This window comes from Culex quinquefasciatus, chromosome 3, assembly GCF_015732765.1.
Source record: "Culex quinquefasciatus strain JHB chromosome 3, VPISU_Cqui_1.0_pri_paternal, whole genome shotgun sequence".
Classification (NCBI taxonomy): Eukaryota; Metazoa; Arthropoda; class Insecta; order Diptera; family Culicidae; genus Culex; species Culex quinquefasciatus.
Genome location: NC_051863.1, coordinates 27780601 through 27803305, shown reverse-complemented (window position 1 = coordinate 27803305; position 22705 = coordinate 27780601). Strand labels below are relative to the sequence as shown.

Here is a 22705-nt window from a genome sequence, read left to right as displayed (position 1 = left end):
AAAAAGTACAATTTTATGAAAAGCCTTGCTGGAAGATTTTTTTTATGTTGCGTGGTAAATTTGTATAACGAACATAAATAGAGGATACTCAATTATAATATGTTCACATATTAACGCTTAAAACTGTTAAAAATACACACTTTGATAAATTCAAAATTAAATATTCAATTTTATTTCGAATGCCTCGTTTTTATTCAAATATTCAAATTTCGTCATTTTTTGTTTTATTTGTTTGAAATGTTCTATTTTACCCTTATTTTGTCAAATTCTATTTATTTAAGTTAGTTTTGCTCCTCTTTTTATTACTATTTTTTATGAGTAATATTTTCCTAGCACTTTTTACGTTTTTACATTTGATGTTTAAAAAATTAACAATTTTCTTTTGGGTTGGAAAAATGTGTAAAATCGCTGTTAAGGTAAAACAAAGCAAATTGCTTGAAACGATAAAATCATCAAACTTATAATATTGAGAATATTTAGGCATTCTTCTGCAACATATTTTGCAGCGCTCTTTTTTTAGCTGTTTTTTTTTTCAATTGAAGCACAGTTCATCAGATTTGTTATATGATAACATAATAAACCAAAATAGAAAAGGTTGAGTAGTTGGACGAAAGCATAGTGGAAATTCAGAAACAAATTTATCAATTATTTATATATGAAAGCTATTGTCCTAGAAACTTTGATTTAGAGTTTTTGACACTTCAATGATATTTTTTTGTTTTCTATTAATTATAAAAAAATCAGCTTAGCTTTTCTTTAATAAATAAAAGCTATGCATGCTGTTTAACAAATATTAACGTATTACTTTTTACTTTTGAAATTATAAATAATGTAATTAAATTTAAAAAAATATTCTTCAAAAACAAAAAGATTTTTTACACCATGCACAGGATAAACAGAAAAATGTTTTTTTCATTTTAAACAAAATAATGAACCCTCTAATGCTCAGTTTTAATTTCGAAAGATTTCATTTTCTGCGTTCAGGCAGTTATTTTGAGCCAATTTGATCCACTAAAAACTTTATTTCTGTTGTTTAATTTCATGTATTTTTATTTGCATTTATATTGTTTAGTTCATAATTGTTTTTGAACCTGTTTTAGTTTTTTCATGTTTTACAATCAACTTTTTTTTTTCTTGGTATTTACATTTCCTGCTTTAGAATGATAACATTATCATTCAAATTATATAAAAATGCTTAGAGGTATAGTCTAGAACATGACAAAAAATACTGCATTCTTATTTTTAATCAAAGGATTTTTTTGTAAAAAAAAAATACAGACAAAGTTGATTCCTGATTAATTAACTTTTTAATAAAACATTGGCAAAGTCCCAAAAGACAACTCACAATTCCAAACCATTTTATTTTAATTCTTTAGAGAATTTTTTGAAGATCCAATATTTGTTGAAAAAACACAGTTAAAAAATTTAGGGTTCTGTCTTTTATGTCAGAAAAAATGTGTAATTTTTCCTCCAAAATTGTGTAATTTTACCACTTTTCTGGTGTAATGTATATTTTCAGTCTAAATTGTGGTAAAATTACATCATAAAATAGGTAATACTGAACCATTCAACATTACACCTACAAAATGAATCGTAACCAACCTAGAGGCGGGATTGCATTTGTTTAAAAAAAAGATAGTATTTAAAATTGAAAGTTTATATCGGAAATGTAAGTATTTTTGTCAAGCTGAGGAGTTTGCTGTATCCTTCCAATATACTGATTTCCATTATGTAAACAAATTATTTTGCAAAAATAATAATAAAAGAATTGCTGGTTAACTTCTTTTAATGCTATTTTATGACTTTTTGACTTCAGTACAAAACACCTTTATAAAAAAGCCAAAACTGACTAAATCTTCCCAAAATATCAATCCTAATATTAGTATTGATATTTTGGGAAGATTTTTTCAGCTAAAAGCGTTATTTATACAAATACAAATTTTCGAACATTTATAATCTTCACATTTGGAAAAGTTAAGAGTTCGCAAATAAATAACAAAATCACAAACAAATATCATTGCTTTGTTTTGCGCTTTTATTAAAAGCGTTTCATATGGTGTATCGTCCAACTGTAAATTTAACATTTAAAATTATGGTAACGTTCTACACATTTTCCCAACACATTTTCTTTTAGATGTGAATTTTGTCCTAGATTTCACATTTGCAACAAAATGATGATTTCAAGCACTTAATTTATAGATTATTTTTTATAGAGCTTTTTTATGGTTTTATAAATTAAATTTTTACAATCAATACAAAAAAATCAAATCAAACCATCCACATTAACGACCCCCGGGTCTTTTGTGGTTTCTATTGCAAGTTGCTGCTCGAACATAGGAGTCCGAAGGCTTGAATGGGGAGAGCACCCAAACCTCTTTCTACTCTAAGGAACCTTCCACCCCAGAGTTTGAACTGACGACCTTCGGATTGCGAGTCCAACCGCCGCCAGCGATTCCTCCGGAGTAGGCATGGTCTGGTGTGTTGTTTGTACTTATGGCATGGAGACGACTCCTACACCTGGAATGACTTAACGGCCTAACAACCAAGGCCGGGACCGACATTTTACTTCCTCATCCGATGGAAGGTTGCAGCAGATGGGAATCGATCCCAGAATCATCCGCTTACATAGCGGACAGCGTAACCATTCGGCCACGTACTGCCACTAGGAAATCAATACACTGTAATAAAAAAAGTACTAAATTTCTAAATTTTAGGAATTTTAGCTCCTTTCTTTTTTTGTAATTGTGTTTTTAGGATTACTTAATAAGAAAAGGAGCCAAAATTCCTAGAATTTCGGAAGCTGGTACTTTTTTTATTTCAGTGTAGGAAAGCTGTCAAAAATTTTATAGGATTTGTATAAATTAATGAAGTGCAAAAAATTGCTTCTTTGAGAAAAGGAAAAGTACTCATAAAGTACCTTAAGGAAAATGATGAAGAAATCAACGAATAGAAGAGAACCTGCAATTTGTCTTTCAAAATAGAAGCCCTCCTCCTTCCAAACCTACCTGTGGTTGTTGAACATTCTCCGGTGCCACCGCGGCGCCGACCCGGCTTAGTTGTGGTTCCGCAGGATTTGGCTCCTCTTCGCGCCCAGCTGCCGCCGATGGCGCTAAGGACGACGACACCACCGTTGCCAAATCCGATAACACTGCTGACTCCGCATCAGCTGCTGGCTCTGGTGCAGCAGCAGCTGCAGCATAGTTGTCGGTTACCAGCAACAACAACAGCAACGTTGCTGCTAGCAGTACAAGCTTCGCTCTTTTGATCATTTCCATCGTGTTTTATTTTTGCTGTTGCACTGCTACAATTTCTCCTCAAATCGATCCCGTTTTGCACGCGTTCACTCAAACTTGCAGTGAAATTGCATTTTTGCCTCCTTTTTTTATTAAACTTTTATTTTCACTTCAAACGCCTCATCCGTCACACTCGATTGCCCCCAAGGCCGCCCTGGAGGCCTTTTCTTCGGTTGATGTTGTTGTTTAATCCGTAATCTCTCTCACTCTTTAGCACTTTCTTGTCGTTTCACCCCTCTTCTGTGCCCACCCAGCAGTACTAATGTTACGAATCACTCACTGCTGCACAGAGTAATTGCCGTCAACAATGCTTTCATCGATCATCGTCACACCCGGATTTCAAAACCTGTTGATGCCTTTAAGCTCTGTCAAAATGCTTGCTATTATCCACTTTTAATCCTTTGTTGTGTATTTTAGTAATTTTCCCGGTTTTCACTTCTATTCTCCACAAATCCGTTTGAAACCCGCGAAGTTTCCGAATCCCCCCAAAAAAGAGCGCGCCCAAAATCCGTCCACGTGCGGTTCGACCATCCACCTGGTTCGACGTGCAGCGTCCAACTGAGTCCGACTCCCGTATCACAGACAGACACACCAGCGTTGTGGATCGTCCAAAGTCTGCCGCGAGACTGATGGCGACCGAGCCAGCCCCAGCTTTGGATTGGAGTCTCTCCGGTGTTCGTGACACGGCGAGGGAAGGGGCGATAGTCAGGTGTTTCGATGGATGCTGTGCCAGTGTGGGCTTGGACGCCGGCCCGCTGACGAGCAGGTCCATTCGACACGAACGTCACGAGCTTCGGCGGCACGGTGAAGATCACAGTGGGCGTTAGTGTGCTTGTTTATAGACGGAAATGGCTTTTGAAATGCTTCGAATTTTGTTCCTGACACAATCTTTACACTGTCCGTAATTTTTACAGTGGCATTGAAAAATACTCTAAAATTTATGCAATCTTGCGACAGAGTTGCCAGATAATAAAATTTTCTGACTTGTTGATTTTTTTCCAAATTTAAATTTAATTTTCTTTGAATACCTTCTCAGGGTAGGTTACCCTGAGAAGGTATTCAAAGAAAATTAACCACATCACAACCTAAACAATTCTTAAAAATCCACTTGAGTACTCATAACTTTTGACAGTGTTGCCATCTTTCAATATCTGTTGATCATTTTTTGAGTGTCTTTCCTAACCCTGTTCATTCAACTTTTTTTTGCGCAATTTTTTTTCCCGTGTTTTGGAGGTCATTTTGAAAACCTTCACCTCTCTTGTTTTATTTTTTAATATTTTTATTTGATAGTATTTGGCTTATTTTCCCACCTTCTACCATCAGCATTATGTTTTTATAGCCGTTTTTATCTTTTTTGACTTGTTTTCCACATTTCCAATATAGAAAGAAACCATTATCATTTAAATTGTAAAAAAAAATGCATAAATGCATAGTCTGGGACAATACAAACATTACTACATACTTATTTTACATAAATTATAGAAAATGTTAATCAAATACCAAGCCAGAAACCCAAAAAGAACCATTGCACAGAAAAATCTAAAAAATATTCATGAAAAGTTAGATTTTCAAAAACACCCTAATCGTGAACCATTCTAATGCTCAAACAAACCAAAAGTTGCCCGTCCTCATTTGCAACAACTCTCTTGAAGGCACCAATTCTGTAGAAGGGCACAATTTTTCGGAAAATCTATCTTCCACTAAATGTTGTGTTCTGGACCAAACCTGCATAAAAACAAGTCAAACTTCCAACCCTTAAGTTTGCTTAAATTTTAAGAGTGTTATGTTTCTTTCCAGTGCTTTTTATTTTCAAAAATTGGAATTCCTGATCAATTTTATTACTTAGGTAAAGTTGTGAATATTGCTTCTCAGAAAAATAGTTACACTCTAAAAAAATACCCATTTTTTTATTCGACTTGAGGGCGTCCAATTTTTTCGGGAATCGGGAAAAATATTTTTTAAATCTCGGGAATTCCCGGGATCCCGGGAAATTTTTGTAACAGTCATAATCAATGTTTTCATTATATTTGTTATGTTTTTCAAGCTTAAAATCTTCTACGATAATACTATTAATTGGCGGTAAACTTCAATCTAAACAAGGATAGCAGTTTTTAGATTGCTCAAAAGAAATTGCATTAAAAATGCTTCGCAATTTTGAATAAATTGTGATTAAATTTCTTAAATCTGTTTATTTTTATTTATTTATTTTTTTCAATGCGGCTCGACTAGAAAAGCTTTAAAAATTGCTTTAAGAATGTCTGAAAAACAAGACAACACGTTGTTGCAACGGCGAAAACAAATAAAATGATACCAGTCTATGCAAATTTTTCGATAAATTTGAAATTTCATGTTTTATATAAAACATATTTTATAAATTATCTTTTTGTTACTTCTGCCTGGGGAAACCCGACACTGCCGTCTGAGATTTTAGAGCAATAAACTTGGAAATCGGAGTATTGTTTGTTTTGTTCTGTTCCTGTTACCAAATCAATCAAATAAATCATAATATTAGGCAAACAATTTGACCTGAACAGCTGTCATAAATCGGTACATTTGTCCTGACTTGCCACATATAACAATGTTTGATGAAACTAATTAAATATGATATATTTTTTAAATTCAAAATCATGATATATGTAAAATATCCTGTCTTTTCCAAAATGTCTAACATTGAATGAAAAATTTTATAGCGCAACGCATTTTGCAGATCTTTAAACTAAAATTTTAACATTGTTTCCTTAAAAGCCAAATGAATGCTGATGCATACTATTTTTTAAAATTCTTATCGATTACTAAGTATTCAACTGTTCATCTATTTTCACAACCAATTCTGAATTTCCAGACCAAAATTTGATTTATTTTTCAATTCCCGGGATTCGGGAATTCCAGGTTTAGGACAAATCCCGGGATTTTTGTGCCGGGAATTCCCGGGATGGACGCTCTACGACTTTTCATGTTGAATATTGAATTGTGCAAAAACAAAACCTTTTTGAAATGATTAATTTATGGAAATGTTTAAGATGACAAAAAAATTTTCATCTATTGAGCTCATTTTTCCTAAAATAATCATATTTTTAAACAATTTGAAAAAAACTTTACTAAATCCACCTTTAGGTGGTTGGTGCCTTCCTCACATTCATAAAGTAAAGACACTACACATCCTCAAAAAAGTGTATAAATAACACTTTTTTTTTATCAAATTATCGTGTATCAAAAACACCAAAGTACTTATAACTTTTGATAGGGTTGCCAGATCTTCAATCTTTTGGGCTTTTTGGAAAGGTCTTTTGATTACCTATCCAACGATTGGTCGCATGATAGACCCGGACAACTTTTTCATCAAAATATATGAGATCCGGCTTCAAGAAAGTCTATAAATAACACTGAAGTGCTCATAACTTTTGATGGGGTTGTCAGATTTTCAATCTTTTTAACGCGTTGGAAAGGTCTTTCAAATACCTTTCTAATAATATATAGCATGATGGGTTTTCTTACAAAAACCACCCTTTTTACAATCTTCCGAAGTTTAGCTAAAATCGTTTTTTAGCATAACTTTTGAAGTACTTTTCTAAACTTCATAATATTAACTAGGGTCTTCGAATGAGACCAAAACTGTCCAAATCGGTTCAGCCAGTCCGGAGATAATCGAGTGCATATTTTTCGGTGCACGGACTCACATCCAGACACACGCACAGACATTTGTTCAGAATTTGATTCTGAGTCGATAGGTATACGTGAAGGTGAGTCTACGAGGTCAAATAAAGAAATTAATTTTTCGAGTGATTTTAAAGCCTTTCCTCATTGAGGTGAGGAAGGCAAAAACCCGAAAAAAATTAAACTTAGTGTAAAATCAAAATCGCAATGAAAAAGTACTTTACATCAAAGGTGATATCGTATACCGTTTTCAACCTATAGCCACTTAATTTCATTTTTGGCTTTTTTAGCAATAGAAGTCATGACCAAGTGACCAGCTCTGAAAATATTTTTTTCGAAAAGATCAGAAAAAATATTTTGAATGTTGAACCAGTGAACCATTAAAAATGAAGTTTTTTTTTCATAAATAAACAAAACAGCGTCGATTTTTTTAAGTGACGATATTGCAGCAATTATGCGTTTGAATTTCTTGTCAAAAAATGAAACTATAATAAAATGTTCCGTTCTTTAAAAAAAATTACGGAAAATTATTGTTTTTTGGCAAAGAAAATCGAACGGACATTTGCTTGTTATCGTGACTGTTTATCGACGCTTTTATGGCGATGCTTAAAATCTACATCTTCCTAGACTGCTTTTCTTTCTGAGGCTGTATCCCAGCAACTGTTACTAGAAATCCTCAATGTCACATGGTCAAAATTCGATTGGCAGTGTTGCCATTTGTTTCGAAAACAATTTAAATTTTTCGAAAACGTTGAATGCAAGCTATTATTTTTTGCATTATTTTTTAAAATTTGTGTGAATGTGAAATGTTCATTCCCATCAAAATATACATAACTTTTTTTTTGTTAAAGCAGCAATTTCTGTCATAAATAAATACATATTTTAGAAATTTTGCACCAAACTTTACTATAAAAGAAGCATGGAAATTTCATCTGTTGAAAATGCATAGAATAAGCCCATAACTAGAGTTATACATGAAACATTACCTATTTGGATGGATTTCCGGATAATTATGTTTGAGCACACATGTTGTGACAAAAATACGAGGCAAAAAAAATTAAAATAACAAGCCATAGTTTCAGCATTTGCATGGAAAAAGTGTTTTAAAATGGATTTTACTCTAGTTCAGTTGTTTTGCAGTCATTAATTTTCAAAAAAAAAAGAAAGATTTGACGAAAACAAAAATTTTAGCGAAAAAAAACTTAAATATCGAAAATTTTCAAAAATTCAAAATATGTTTAAATCAACTCAAACATGCTAAAAGTGATTCTAAACGCAGGGAAACGCATTTTAAATATGAACCTTCTGAATGATTTGTTGGTGAAAAAAATGAGATAAAAACTTTAAATAAAATTTGTATCAGCCTAATGAGTCACAATTTTGTTTGGGGTTTATAAAACATCCAAAAAGCAAAAATTTAAAATGTGTTTCAAAATTCTCTTAACTATTAAATTTTCATTGGTAATCAATCTTTTTAAATTCAAACCTCTGTTCAACGATTTATCCAACTGTGCAGGAGCGCCACCAAGTTTCTCTCCCGAAGCAAACAAAAACAGAGCCATCCGAAGAGAGTGAGAGAGCATAAAAGCTTCGCGCCAAACTTCGGCACACTGTTCAAAGCGATAGAGGTAACCACGAGAGGGGGGTGGAAGCTGCACAGAGCAGAGAAACAGTAGCGAGCAGTGGATCAAAATATGTTTGTTTTTCTTTTCGCGCCATATCTGGCTTGCTCCAGTCAGTCAGTCGTCGGTCGGACGGCGTGCCGGTTGAATTTTCCCCCCAGGGTTTTTATGTTGTTTCAGGTCTGTTTTTGGAGGGAAGCTTGTCTAGGTTTGGGTGTTATTTTTTTTGCAATTTTTATAGGGGGTTCAAGCTTGTGGAATGAAGAGTAATTTTCTGCATTGATGTTTTTTTTTATTTTCTTTACCAAAATCCAGTTTTAACAAAATGATTTAAAATGCTTAAAAAATAACATAAGACCCAAAAATTTAAACATTTTTTAAAAGTAAACCGCAGTCAGGACGTTGTCCTCCTCCTCCTGGCAAAGACATCGCTCCCTATCTCATCATCGTCAGCCAAGCGCGAATCAAAACAGAATCGCCAACATAAAACAATTTGCGCTAAACCTCCGACACAAGTGAGTGCATCTCCCCCACTCTTCTCTACCTTTCATCGGCCTCCCCTCTCCCTCGCTAGTGGACCACAGCATAGATGTATAAGGTATGCAGAGAAGGCATCTTCGCGCCCAGATAAACACCGTGCTGACGGGCCAGCCAGCCACCACAACAGAGAAGCTTTTTGCTATCGTTTTTCTCATTTTTTTATTTTTTTATTTTTTGAGTTGCCGCGTTTTCTCCATCACTTTGAGTATAAGCGATGCAAAAAAAATGTACAACTTGATTCACCTGTCAAAGGATCCCTTTCAGGTACAGAGGAGGTACGGGATTTTTCAGTTGATACATTTTTCAATCACTTTATTACTCAAGACAAGAGTTGATTGAGCAAAAAAAATGGATGTTTAAAGTATCACAAAATGCTTTAAATAGTTTAACAGTTATACTACTAGCGATTTTTTTTTTAATGTAATAGTTTTCTGCAGTTTTTATTTTTTCCGATCTGTGATCTCAACATTCCCTATTTTTATTCGATTTATGATATTTCAAAAACATTGGAAAGAGGGTGGAAATTCGACTTGTTTTATGCGACTTTGCCAATGGTTTTGCAATTGTATTTTTTAAGGGGTAAACTTTAGCTGTGTTTTGCCTTCCTCACCTTACTTACCATCTCTCGAAAAATGAACTCCTTAATTCGACCTTGTAGACTCACCTACACGTAGACCTATCGACTCGGAATCAAATTCTGAACAAATGTATGTGCGTCTGGATGTGAGTCCGTGCACAAAAAAAAATGTACTCAATTATCTATGGGCTGGCTAAACCAATTTGGACTGTCATTCGATCCGTCTTGGGGTCCCATAAGACCCTAGTTAATATTATGAAGTTAAGAAAAATACCTCAAAAGATATGCTGAAAAATATGCATGCTTTGACGTATTGATCACAAAGGCTGGTTTTTGTAAGAAATCCCGTCATGTTTCATATTGTCTTCGACAAAGTTGCTTGGAATGGCATGCCCAAGAACTTTCTAGAAGATGAAAAAAATCTATAAATATCCATGGAAAGTAAGACTTTCTAAAACATTTCAATCGTGAACCACCCTTATTCGCAACGAAGCCAAAAGCGCTTCCATTTGCAAACACTCTTCTGAAAGCACCAATGCTCCGAAACTTTCCTTTTTTAATCCAATCTCCCCTTAATTTTGCGACCTGGACCACTATGCATCGGAATCAAGAACTCATTGTTATCAGAAAAAAAATAAACTAAACATGATAAATGTAAATTTAGAGAAACAAAAATTTAGGATAAAAAACATTAAACAAGAGAAGTATTTTTTCGTAAAAAATATCTAAAACTACAAACTCAATGTTCCAAATGTTTAAACATAAATTGTCACTTAATGGCAAATTGTATAAGATACAGTGCCAAAAATTGTGTAAAATTTCAATAAAAATAAATTTTAATAAATATGTTTCTTTTTTACGCAACGAATGATGTAAAGAACCCCGTTTATTTACTTTTGTAAATATTTTAATTTTGAGCTAATAATATTTTTTTTAGAAAAAAAAAACTTAAGAGGCAGTATTTGTAAATTCTGCTCGGTTTGTTCTAGAGGTCGTATCGAGGTGCTCCGATTTGGATGAAACTTTCGGCGTTTGTTTGTCTATACATGAGATGAACTCATGCCAAATATGAGCCCTCTACGACAAAGGGAAGTGGGGTAAAACGGGATTTGAAGTTTGAGGTCCAAAAAACCTAAAAAATTTTAAAATTGCTCGCATTTCCGTAAAACGTCATCAATTCCAACTCTCGTAGAAGCATTTGAATGGTCTTTTGAAGCACTTCAAAATGGGCCATAGACATCCAGGATCGGCTTGACTTTTTCTCATAGCTTTTGCAAATTACTGTTAAAAATTGATTTTTTTTAAACCTTAATATCTTTTTGCAACAGCCTCCAACACCCATACTCTCATAGGTCTAAAGATAGGTAATTTTATGTACTATAAGCCTACGGTTTTAACTATTTGGCCAATCGCAGTTTTTCTCATAGTTTTTCGATTTTTCTACAACAAACATTTTACAACGTTAGTTTTTGCCCTGTAGGCCTCCATAGCGGCACTTTTTGGTCTCAATTTTGTCATATTCGGAATCCTCGGAAAATTTCACGCTAGTTAGAAGTGTTGGAGTGGTAAATTCGATTGGAAAAATTGCCATTTAGAATGAACTAAAATATTGTTTAACAAACAAAGATCTATTTCTTTTTACAAAAATGTTTTATTTAATTATTTTTTAAATCAAACTTACCACTCCAATACTTCTAACTAACGTGAAATTTACCGATGTATCCGGATATGATAAAATTGAGACAAAAAAGTGCCGCTATGAAGGTCTACAGGGCAAAAACTAACGTTGTAAAATGTTTGTTGTAGAAAAATCGAAAAACTATGAGAAAAACTGCGATTGGCCAAATAGTTAAAACCGTAGGCTTATAGTCCATAAAATTACCTATCTTTTGACCTATGGGAGTATGGGTGTTGGAGGCTGTTGCAAAAAGATATTAAGGTTTTAAAAAAATCTATTTTTGACAGTAATTTGCAAAAGCTAAGAGAAAAAGTCAGGCCGATCCTTGATGTCTATGGCCCATTTTGAAGTGCTTCAAAAGTCCTTACAAATGCATCTACGAGAGTTGGAATTGATAACGTTTTACGGAAATGCGAGCAATTTTAAGATTTTTTAGGTTTTTTGGACCTCAAACTTCGAAGCCCGTTCTACCCCACTTCCCTTTGTCGTAGAGGGCTCATATTTGGCATGAGTTCATCTCATGTATGACAAACAAACGCTGAAAGTTTCAGGCCGATCCTTGATGTCTATGGCCCATTTTGAAGTGCTTCAAAAGTCCTTACAAATGCATCTACGAGAGTTGGAATTGATAACGTTTTACGGAAATGCGAGCAATTTTAAGATTTTTTAGGTTTTTTGGACCTCAAACTTCGAAGCCCGTTCTACCCCACTTCCCTTTGTCGTAGAGGGCTCATATTTGGCATGAGTTCATCTCATGTATAGACAAACAAACGCTGAAAGTTTCATCCAAATCAGAGCACCTTGATACGACCTGTTACACATTGGTGAAAAACTCGCTCTTAAGTCTTTTCCGATATGGGTTTCCGAAATTCAAAAAGAAGAGAAATTTATTGTATTTTTAAAAATTGGTTATGATCCTTGAGCGTATTTTTTCATTCTTAAAAATATCATTTCTAATTTTGTAATGTTTGTAGCATCGCAGGATTTTTTTGGTCAATATAATTAAATAATGGCATAATTAGTTCAGTGCCTATGAGGACGCGCAGTCCTTTTTTCGTATTATTTTCATCTCTTTTGTGCTGCTGTTTGTGTGCATGGGCACGGTGCTCAAAATACCGTTAGGCTGGTACAAATTTTATTTAAAGTTTTTGTCCCCCCCCCTTCAATGTTGGCCCGAAAAATCAGGGGACAAAAAAATATTTTTTCAAAAAACTTCAATATTTTTATGAAAATTTAAGTGCAATTAGTTAAAATCAATTTAAAATGAATTCCCCTGCGTTTAGAATCATTTTTAGCATGTTTGGGTTGATTTAAAAATCTTTTGAATTTTCGAAAATTTTCGATGTCTACTATCGCTAAAGTTTTTTTTCGCTAAAATTTTTGTTTTCGTCAAATTTTACATTTTTTGAAAACTTTTATTGCAAAACAATTGAACTAGTGTAAAATACATTCTAAAACACTTTTTCCATGCATATGTTGAAACTATGGCATGTTATCTTAATATTTATATTTTTTATTTTTTTTTAAGTCGGAAATAATATTTTAATATGGCTGTATCTCGACAACTACACCAGCAAACCTTCTGAAACTTTGCCCAGAGATGCTTGACTGTCATATGAAGCAAAAATCATCATTATCTCGATATGCAGATTCTTTAAAGTGCTGAAATTGTATTGATTTTACAGATTTTCTTAGAAAAAGTCGGAAATAACATTTTAAAATGGCTGTAACTCGAAAACTACATCAGCAAACCTTCTGAAACTTTGCCCAGAGTTACTGGACAGTCATATGAAGCAAAATTCGTCATTATCTCTAAATGCATATTCTTTGAAATGCTGAAATTGTATTGATTGTTATGGTTTTCTTATTGGAAATCGGATGTTACATCTTAAAAGGACTAGATAGGTATCTTTCCGCAGCCGGCTGCCTAAATTTTTAAAATTTCAACCGATAAACAAATTGCTCATGGTCGCATCACCTACCACAGTGAATCATGACCTCATACCAATCTTACTAACCCCTCAAAACTCATGTGATACTTTGTCGGAGATGCAGCCGATTTAGCGGTCCCATCACTCAAGTATCGGGCTAATATTCCCATCCACTTCCCCGTGTCTTACCACTGGTCGTGGCCGGCGTCGGTATTGATCAGCACGAAAGGGACCTTTGAAAATTGCGAAGGGGTGATGATTGGTTCCTACTTTTCATCTGTGGTCCACGGAGCAATGTTTGGGGATCTTGGTCAATAACGAAGTAGCAGCTACGGGTAGACACCAATGCTATTCTATGCTATGAAATCCCGTCTTGTTTTACATGTTTAGAAAGGTATATCAGAGACCTTTCCAATGAGCCTAAAATATCGAAGATCTGACAATGCTATTAAAAGTTATCAGCACTTAAATTTTATTAATACACTTTTTGGAGGCCGGATCCCAGATATTTTGATGAAAATGATGTCCGGATCCAACATTCGTTAGCTAGATAGGGGAATAGCATCTAATTCCAGCGTGCCTCTAATGTTGGCAGGTCAGAAATTTTACATTCAATTAAAGCTAATTAAAAGCGTTTTCAACTGAAATCGAATGTTAAATAGCCCTATACGAAGTGAGCAAGCATGTTTCTATCAAAAGTTTTGCAAAATGAGTTGTTTAAATAGTGAAAATCAGCAAATTGGATGGAGTTAGGAGCGAGTGCTTAACCTGCCAAACATACGAGAATTTCCCCTACACGGAGAAAAAAGAGTTCCCAAAATCGTCAACAAGCGTTCATGAAAATGACATCACGAACAAAGTGTTCAAGTGCCATGGTACGTTTTTCAAAATCCTGACCCTGACCCTGGCTGATGTTATGAGTATATGATGTTAGATTTTGTATTTGCATTGCGATTTAGAAAAAAAACAGCATTAATGTGGGGCGCCAGCAACCTCAAGGTGTATGTAACGTTGTTTACTAACATTTCGTATGTTTTACGCATAAATAAGTAAGCAGTAATTCTTGTAGTGTCCCATAGTACAAAGCAAAAAACACGTGGTAATCCAGCTGCTTGTTAAAGGGCTGGTTGTAAAATAATTTTGTATTATTTTATTAAATTTTATGTAATATTACACCCTGGAATATTTAGCCCATCAGTATGGGAAACCTACTATGACCGAAATATCAAGCTCATATATGCGTTTATCTTTTCCATTCTTCATCAGTCTGATGCACAGAAAAAAATAAGGTAAATTTGGAAGCTTTAATTTTTGAAGGTTGAATATTACCTCTTTTATGATGTAATTTTACCTCAATTTAGACTGAAAAAGTGACAGTACACCAGAAAAGTGGTAAAATGACACATTTCAAGAGGTAAAATTACACCTTTTTTCTGACATAAAAGATGTACTCCTTCCCAGATGTAATATTACCATGATTTTTTTTTTTCAGTGTGGCCGAGTGGGATAAGGCACCACTTCTTGGTGCTGGGTTTCTATTCTGTCGACGGCAACTTATTTTTGTGTTTACAACAATTTTACATGAAATCTTAAGTGTCTTTACATGCGATTTTACCATCGTTTTTGTCGAGAATTAAGAATTTTAAATATTTTCAGCCCACTAGAGATCAATTTCCTCGGACTCACCTACACTTGTAAGCGCTCATGGAAACGTGTAACATGTAACAGAGATTTTTTCCCATTTGCCGACTTATAACCATATCAACCAAACAGCAACAGCATCAAAACGATGAGCTTCAACCAGTTTGACCAGAACAACATGGAAGCCAGAAGAGGAGCAGGCAAAAACCAAGTGGGATGAAAATAAATGTAAATTGCATAAAAAACATTTCTCGCTTGCGAGGATTTTCTCGCTTTTCATGCTGTCTTTTTTCTTTCTTTCTTGCTGGAGCTTCACTTTGAGGAAATCCTGCCTTTGCATACAGAATGCCCGGGCATTAAAGTGTGTGGGAAAAGAGTTGAGCTTTTCTGGTTCGTGGAAAGTGGGTGCAGATGGTTGGTGGGTGGGGGCTGGAAGACACTTTTTCGAGGAAGCTTTTACTCCGATCAGAATCGCAAACGAGCGCGGAAAGTGGAAAAACGTGATGCTTAATAGTTTTTTTTTCTTTCTTATTTTTTTCGCCTTCTTTGTTATTTGCATTGGAACACTCAAAGTGTGTGGAAAGTTTGGCAAATTTAAATCGGGACAGAAGGGGGTTTAAGGTGAGAAAACGATTACAAACTTTTATGCTTGGATAAGTATTGCGAGGGGGGCAAGTGGGAACATTGTTTTGCGGTAGACACGTTTTAGGTGGTTTTGGGTTGAACTGTTCTAGACAGTTTCGAGGTGGCTTTGAAGTTTGTTTTAAAATGACAATCAAGATAAGTTGGTCCAAATTTGATGAATTATTTGTTGATAATACAATTTCAATAAATTTTAAAAACTCGCCTGAACTTTATTTGTGATTATAAAACTTTCAAGCTCGGTTCCATCCCCATGATCTACTTCCGGCCAGCCGAGGCGGCGGCGGCGGTAAATCTTACATCTTATTCGTTTAATTCTTGTTCCAGCTCGCTGCAGTCACGCTTCTTCTCTCGATGGAGAAATATTACCTCCCGGAACGGTTCCGGGGGACCCAGCACACGTGCCCCGCCTAGTATTCTTATAGACTTCTCCAAGGGGAGTGCCGTTTACCTTCTTCACGGGTAGCTGCGAGTACGGGCCATTTTGTGCTTTTTTGAGCTTCCTTCCGGGCAGAGAAGTGGCACGATTGAGAAAGGTAGTCTTGCTGGTGGAGATTTTTTATCTCTCCTTTTGTTCTTTGATGATACTTCCACTATGATAGCAATCAAGTTGGGGTTCTTCTTCTTTCAAGTAGTTTTTCTTGTTCCAGAAATTAAGTTGCTTTTTTGTGTTAAGAATATTACATTAGAAATCAAAATTTAATTATTTATCTATCTAGGAAGATTCTCTAATCGACACAAGTCCTGTAATCCGATATTTTCATACTCATGCCAAATGTTGCATAACATGCAGCAGTCGAATCATCGGTGCAAGTATCGAAAGTAATGACCAAAAAAGACCATCCAGTACTCTCTGTCCGGTTGGGCAACAAATTTTACGATCAAGGCGCTCGTCGTACTCCAGCCTAATAACCAGCTTGCGACGGCGCGACGGCGGCACAATGACCGACCAACCGGTCGAGTGGCCTCTGCCAGCCAGTTGTCCGTCCGAGGAAGTGTGACTCCGGGTTAGATCATTCCACGTAAATACCCCCCAACATTTAGGCTTTTGCTTCGATTGGTTGCCATCGTTCGGCCAAATTAAATTAACGATATTTATCTTACTCCAGACTTCGCAAATGGTGGTGGACCGGAAGGCTGGCAGGGCACGGTGTGTTTGAACTTCCAAAAAAATCCAGGGTACAAAAAATTTCAAATAGAAAACTTTTCGTAATTTATTTTTTTATAAAAAACAAGAGCAACTCTCAACGAAATCGGCCGTTTTCGACCATTTTTCTTTTTTTTATTTGGCTCAAACTTTGTGGGGGCCTTCCCTATTACCAAAGTAGTTATTTTATGTCATTGGTTCACCCATACAAGTCTCCATATAATTTGGCAGCTGTCCAAACAAAAATGGTACGTAAATATTTAAACAGCTCGACTTTTGAGTGAATTTTTTAATCAATTTGATGTCTTCGGCAAAGTTGCAGGTATTTTTGAGGACTACTGAGAAAAAAATAGGTACACGGAAAAAATACCCATTTTTTATTAACTTTTTATTCATGAAAGCTCAATCACCCAAAATACGTATTTTTTTAATTTTGTGTTTTTTATTTGTTTAAGCGAACAAAAACCCGCAACTTTTGATGGCCTATCTACAATCACTTAGCTTAGAACATCCAAGTAAAGTAGTTACTTAGGAAAGTCTGCAACTTACGTTCGTCATCCACAATCAACTTAGAAAACTTGCTGGGCTGATATACGTTGCTATGCAGTTGTTTGTTTACCTTTGATATGGAAACGTCAACTTACCGTAGATTTTGAAATTTTCCAAACCAAACGTCAGTTTCTAATTTGTTTACTTTTCCATTGTAGAAACTCAGATTCATTTCCATTGATTCAAATTCCTAAGCTAAGTGAAATTTTCTAAGCTAAGTGATTGTAGATAGGCCATGAGTCATTGAAAAGTATGGTAAAAAAATCTGCCGCCAAGTTATAAATTTTTGAATAAACTGTGATTTTTGAAAAAAATCAAAATTTTACACCAAAAAAAAAGTTGACCTCAATTTTTATGTAAAATTGAATCTGCAATAGAAAAGTACATTACAGATTTTTTGGTCATAGCTAATTTTCTGAACTTTTCATAGAATATATTTTTAGAAATGGTCACTCAATGTAACTATTTTTAAAAATCGAAAACTGCAAATATTTCGATAAAATCAAACTTTCGGTGGCTATATTTTGAAAATGGAGCCCGATTGCAAATTAAATTTTACATAAAAGATTGAGGTAATTTTTTTTGGTGTAAAATTTCGATTTTTTTCCAAAAATCACTATTTTTTTCAAAAAATCATAGCTCAGGGGCAGATTTTTTTACCATACTTCTCTATGGCTCAAAAGTTGCGGATTTTTGTCCCCTAAAACATATCAAAAAATCTCGAAAATCAAATTATACGTTTTTTGGGAAATTCGGCAAATGTTTCTTCCGTGTGCGACTGTGTTTCAAATGTAAGTGGCGCCAAAATGAGGTTACTTGCCCAAAATCGTATTCCTTTCTGCTAGATTGAAGAACAAAATATGGTTTTTTTTCATGATTCCCTGCATCAATCTTAATGAAACTGGTTGCAAAAGACGAGAAAAATTTTTTGCTTTAAAATAATGAACATCAACTTTTGGGCGCGCTAAAATTTGTGACCTTCTTCTTTAAAAAACATGTTTTGGAACACGATAAAATGAGTTTCCCCGTATATATCAATGAAATAAACAGTTATATAGTTGATAACAGATGTGTTAACGTATATTCAACAATTTTTATTGATATTTGACAGACTTTCTTGCCAAATAGTCCAAATTACTATCTTTTTCTAAATTAAAAGTTTTCTCATAGAAAAATCAAACAAATATTGGAAAGTTATACACCAAATTGTTGGAAAAAACGTGTTTTTTCCTACAAAATCAACATTTTTATAAAACTTATGCCGGATTCGGATGAGAAAAATTATTTCCAACAATTTGGTGTACAACTTTTCAATATTTGTTTGATTTTTCTATGAGAAAACTGTAAATTTAGAAAAGGATAGTAATTTGGACAATTTGGTAAGAAAGTCTGTCAAAAATCAATAAAAATTGTTGAATATACGTTAAAACATCTGTTATCAACTATATAACTGTTTATTTTATTGATATATACGGGGAAAGTCATTTTGTAGTGTTCCAAAACATGTTTTTAAAAGAAAAAGTTCACAAATTTTTGCACGCCCAAAAAATGATGTTCATTATTTTAAAGCAAAAAAAAAATCTCGTCTTTTGCAACCATGGCAGTTGCATTAAGATTGATGCAGGGAACCATGAGAAATAAGCGATTTTGTTCTTCAATCCAGCAGAAAGGAATACGATTTTGGGCAAGTAACCTCATTTTGGCGCCACCTACATTTGAAACACAGTCGCGCTGCAAAACCTCAATACCTACCACTTTTGTATGGACAGCTGTATGGACATTTGCCATAATTGTATGGAGACTTGTATGAGTGAACCAATGACACAAAATAGCTTGTTTGGTCATAGGAAAGGCCCCCACAAAGTTTGAGCCAAATAAAAAAATATAAATAAAATCCATTTCCGGTTTTGGTAGAGATTTGCTCGCAAGGCTTTTATCAAATTTTGAATTAAATCACAGATTGCAAAAAAATAAATAAATAATATTGTTGTTAAATGACAATTCCCCACGAAATCGACCGATTTAATGACATTTTAATTTTTTAAATTTTGATTTGACTTAGACCTTCAATTTTGCATCATTCAAAAATAGTATGTTTCAAAATTTCATTTCAATTTAGAATCCGTGTTTTTTTGGTTTTCCGAAATTTCTCGATATGTTTTATGAGACCAAAAAAGACATCTATAGCATCACAGAGATGATAGGTAAGTAATAATAAAGTATCTCCTTTAAAGTGCAAAATTTTCGAGTTATAGCCACTTGAATGTCAATTTTCTGAACTTTATTTTGAGTTTCGCTATGTTTTGAACTATTCTATTTCTGAAAAAAAGATTTTTTCAAATCGTCTTAAAAACTTAGATTGAAGATGGATCATTTCATTCCTGCTGAAAATTGAAGTTTTCAAGCGTTGCCCAAACAGAACTAAATTTTCAGATACCGAAACTAATGCTCAAATTTCCAATGTCAAATCACACGTTAAATTTTCTGAATTCTGATCTTTCTGATAAAATATGTTTTTACTTATCAAGTCAAGACTAACATTTTAACAGGTCAAAGTTAAACATTACGTCCTTCGGGAATGCATGTCTTGATTTAAACACTTTAAATAATTTTTTTTTCTGAATTCATAACTAGGTGGAAAACTTTTTACCAACACTTTGGGCTCGAATTAAGGCATTTTTGGTCATCTATAACATATAAAAAAAATCGAAAATATAAGCATACAGATTTTGAAAATTCATTTTTTTCATGTAAAGTTTTTTTAAACAATATTATTGTTTTGTAAGAGTGTAACAATTTTTTACTGTTCTTACCATTACCTACAACTTTGCCGAAGATCGATCTAAAAATTACTTCTCAAGATACTGGTTTTCAAATATTAGCATACATACCATTTTTGTATAAATTGTTACACAAATGGTATGAATACTTACATTTTGTTTTTAAATTTTGATAATTATGCTTGAAATTTTAAATTTAGTTTGATAAAAAAAGTCAAAGTAGTTATGCTGTAGACATAACCAAAATGGCGATGAATAACGCAAAATTTCATTAAATTTTTATGCATTCTATCTGCCTGAATTTCACATCTGTGATAGGGAAGTGCATTTCCAAAGATAAATTATATACCATTCAGGAGCTTGAAGTTCCCGTCCCTGTTTGAAAAGCGCACTTTGGGCTTGAAATTTTCTTGAATTATGATATTTTTGCTTAAAAAATGTGAAGTTTCAGTAGTTAATCGTTTGAATTGTTATCGAACGTTTAATTGAAAATTACTGACAAATCTTTATTTGAATTTCTGAAAGAAGAAAAATTTGCCTCGAAATTAAAAGTTTACACTTTTTTTAAGTTTTAAAAGTTTAAAACATTATAATTTTAACTTTTTCTTCATACACGTGGCATTTTTTACAAAAATTAAATTCAAATTTTCACATATTCAGACGCAAGATTTTTAAAATATTATTTGAACTTGAAACGTCAGATGAAATGGCAAAATTTGATCACATTTACCCTTTTTTTAATGAAAAATATCATAATAGAGAAACTTTATGAAAGTTCCTTTTCCAGAAACCGTCATCAAGGGGTCATTGGGTCTGGATGTGAGATTGGGTCATACAAAAATGCTGAAATTTGTATGACCCAATTTCACCTCCTAGATGGGTAATTCTCTACCAACTCACACGAAATCGGGAAAAGTTGCCCCGACCCCTCTTCGATTTGCGTGAAACTTTGTCCTAAGGGGTAACTTTTGTCCCTGATCACGAATTCGAGGTCCGTTTTTTGATATCTCGTGACGGAGGGGCGGTACGACCCCTTCCATTTTTGAACATGCGAAAAAAGAGGTGTTTTTCAATAATTTGCAGCCTGAAACGGTGATGAGATAGAAATTTGGTGTCAAAGGGACTTTTATGTAAAATTAGACGCCCGATTTGATGGCGTACTCAGAATTCCGAAAAACGTATTTTCATCGAAAAACACTAAAAAGTTTTAAAAATTCTCCCATTTTCCGTTACTCGACTGTAAAAATTTTGGAACATGTCATTTTATGGGAAATTTAATGTACTTTTCGAATCTACATTGTCCCAGAAGGGTCATTTTTTCATTTAGAACAAAATTTTTATTTTAAAATTTCGTGTTTTTTCTAACTTTGCAGGGTTGTTTTTTAGAGTGTAACAATGTTGTACAAAGTTGTAGAGCAGACAATTACAAAAATTTTGATATATAGACATAAGGGGTTTGCTTATAAACATCACAAGTTATCGCGATTTTACGAAAAAAAGTTTTGAAAAAGTTACTTTTTGCGTTTCTCTTTGTTTCGTCGTCCGTGTCTGTCGCGGGTGACCATGAACGGCCATGATCGATGACGACCAACTTTTTCAAAACTTTTTTTCGTAAAATCACGATCACTCGTGTAGTTTATAAGCAAACCCCTTATGTTTATACATCAAAATTTTTGTAATTGTCTGCTCTACAACTTTGTAGAACACTGTTACACTCTAAAAAATAGCCCTGCAAAGTTAGAAAAAACACGAAATTTTAAAATGAAAAATTTTGTTCTAAATGAAAAAATTACCCTTCTGAGACAATGTAGATTCAAAAAGTACATTAAATTTCCCATAAAATGACATGTTCCAAAATTTTTTACAGTCGAGTAACGGAAAATGGGAGAATTTTTAAAACTTTTTTAGTGTTTTTTTCGATGAATACGTTTTTTCGGAATTCTGAGTACGCCATCAAATCGGGCGTCTAATTTTACATAAAAGTCCCTTTGACACCAAATTTCTATCTCATCACCGTTTCAGGCTGCAAATTATTGAAAACACCTCTTTTTCGCATGTTCAAAATGGAAGGGGTCGTACCGCCCCTCCGTCACGAGATATCAAAAAACGGACCTCGGATTCGTGATCAGGGACAAAAGTTACCCCTTAGGACAAAGTTTCACGCAAATCGAAGAGGGGTCGGGGCAACTGCTGTGTGAGTTGGCGGAGAATTACCCAGATCCAATGTTCCCCTGATGACGGAATGAAAAATATAGTTTAATAAAATCCAAATTCATCAAAATAGAAAAATATTGAAGAAAAAATACTTAAAGAAATTTACAATAATGTATTCCAGCAGTATTTTTTAACTTGTAAAGTTTCAAAATTCTTAAGACATAAAAAAATTTAAAATATTTCACAGCAATCGTCTATGGGTAATTCTCCGCCAACTCACACAGCACTTGCCCCGACCCCTCTTCGTGTTGCGTGAAACTTTGTCCTAAGGGGTAACTTTTGTCCCTGATCACGAATCCGAGGTCCGTTTTTTGATATCTCGTGACGGAGGGGCGGTACGACCCCTTTCATTTTTTAACATGCGAAAAACTAGGTGTTTTTCAATAATTTGCAGCCTGAAACGGTGATGAGATAGAAATTTAGTGTCAAAGGGATCT

The 22705-nt window shown here is 34.1% G+C and overlaps 2 protein-coding genes across 14 annotated transcripts in view; one reads left to right on the top strand and one right to left on the bottom strand.

Moving 5' to 3' along the window:
- Positions 1-3957, bottom strand: part of LOC6042225 — an 84480-nt gene extending 80523 nt beyond the window's left edge. For both annotated transcript variants that reach the window (XM_038265191.1, XM_038265192.1), the window contains exon 1: positions 3006-3957. In XM_038265191.1, coding sequence (XP_038121119.1) covers positions 3006-3275 — 270 coding nt within the window. In that variant the 5' untranslated portion in view covers positions 3276-3957. The remainder of the gene's footprint in view (positions 1-3005) is intronic.
- LOC6052288 (actin-histidine N-methyltransferase) overlaps positions 1-22705 on the top strand; it is a 181984-nt gene that overhangs the window by 90181 nt on the left and 69098 nt on the right. The gene's annotated exons all lie outside the window — the stretch shown is intronic.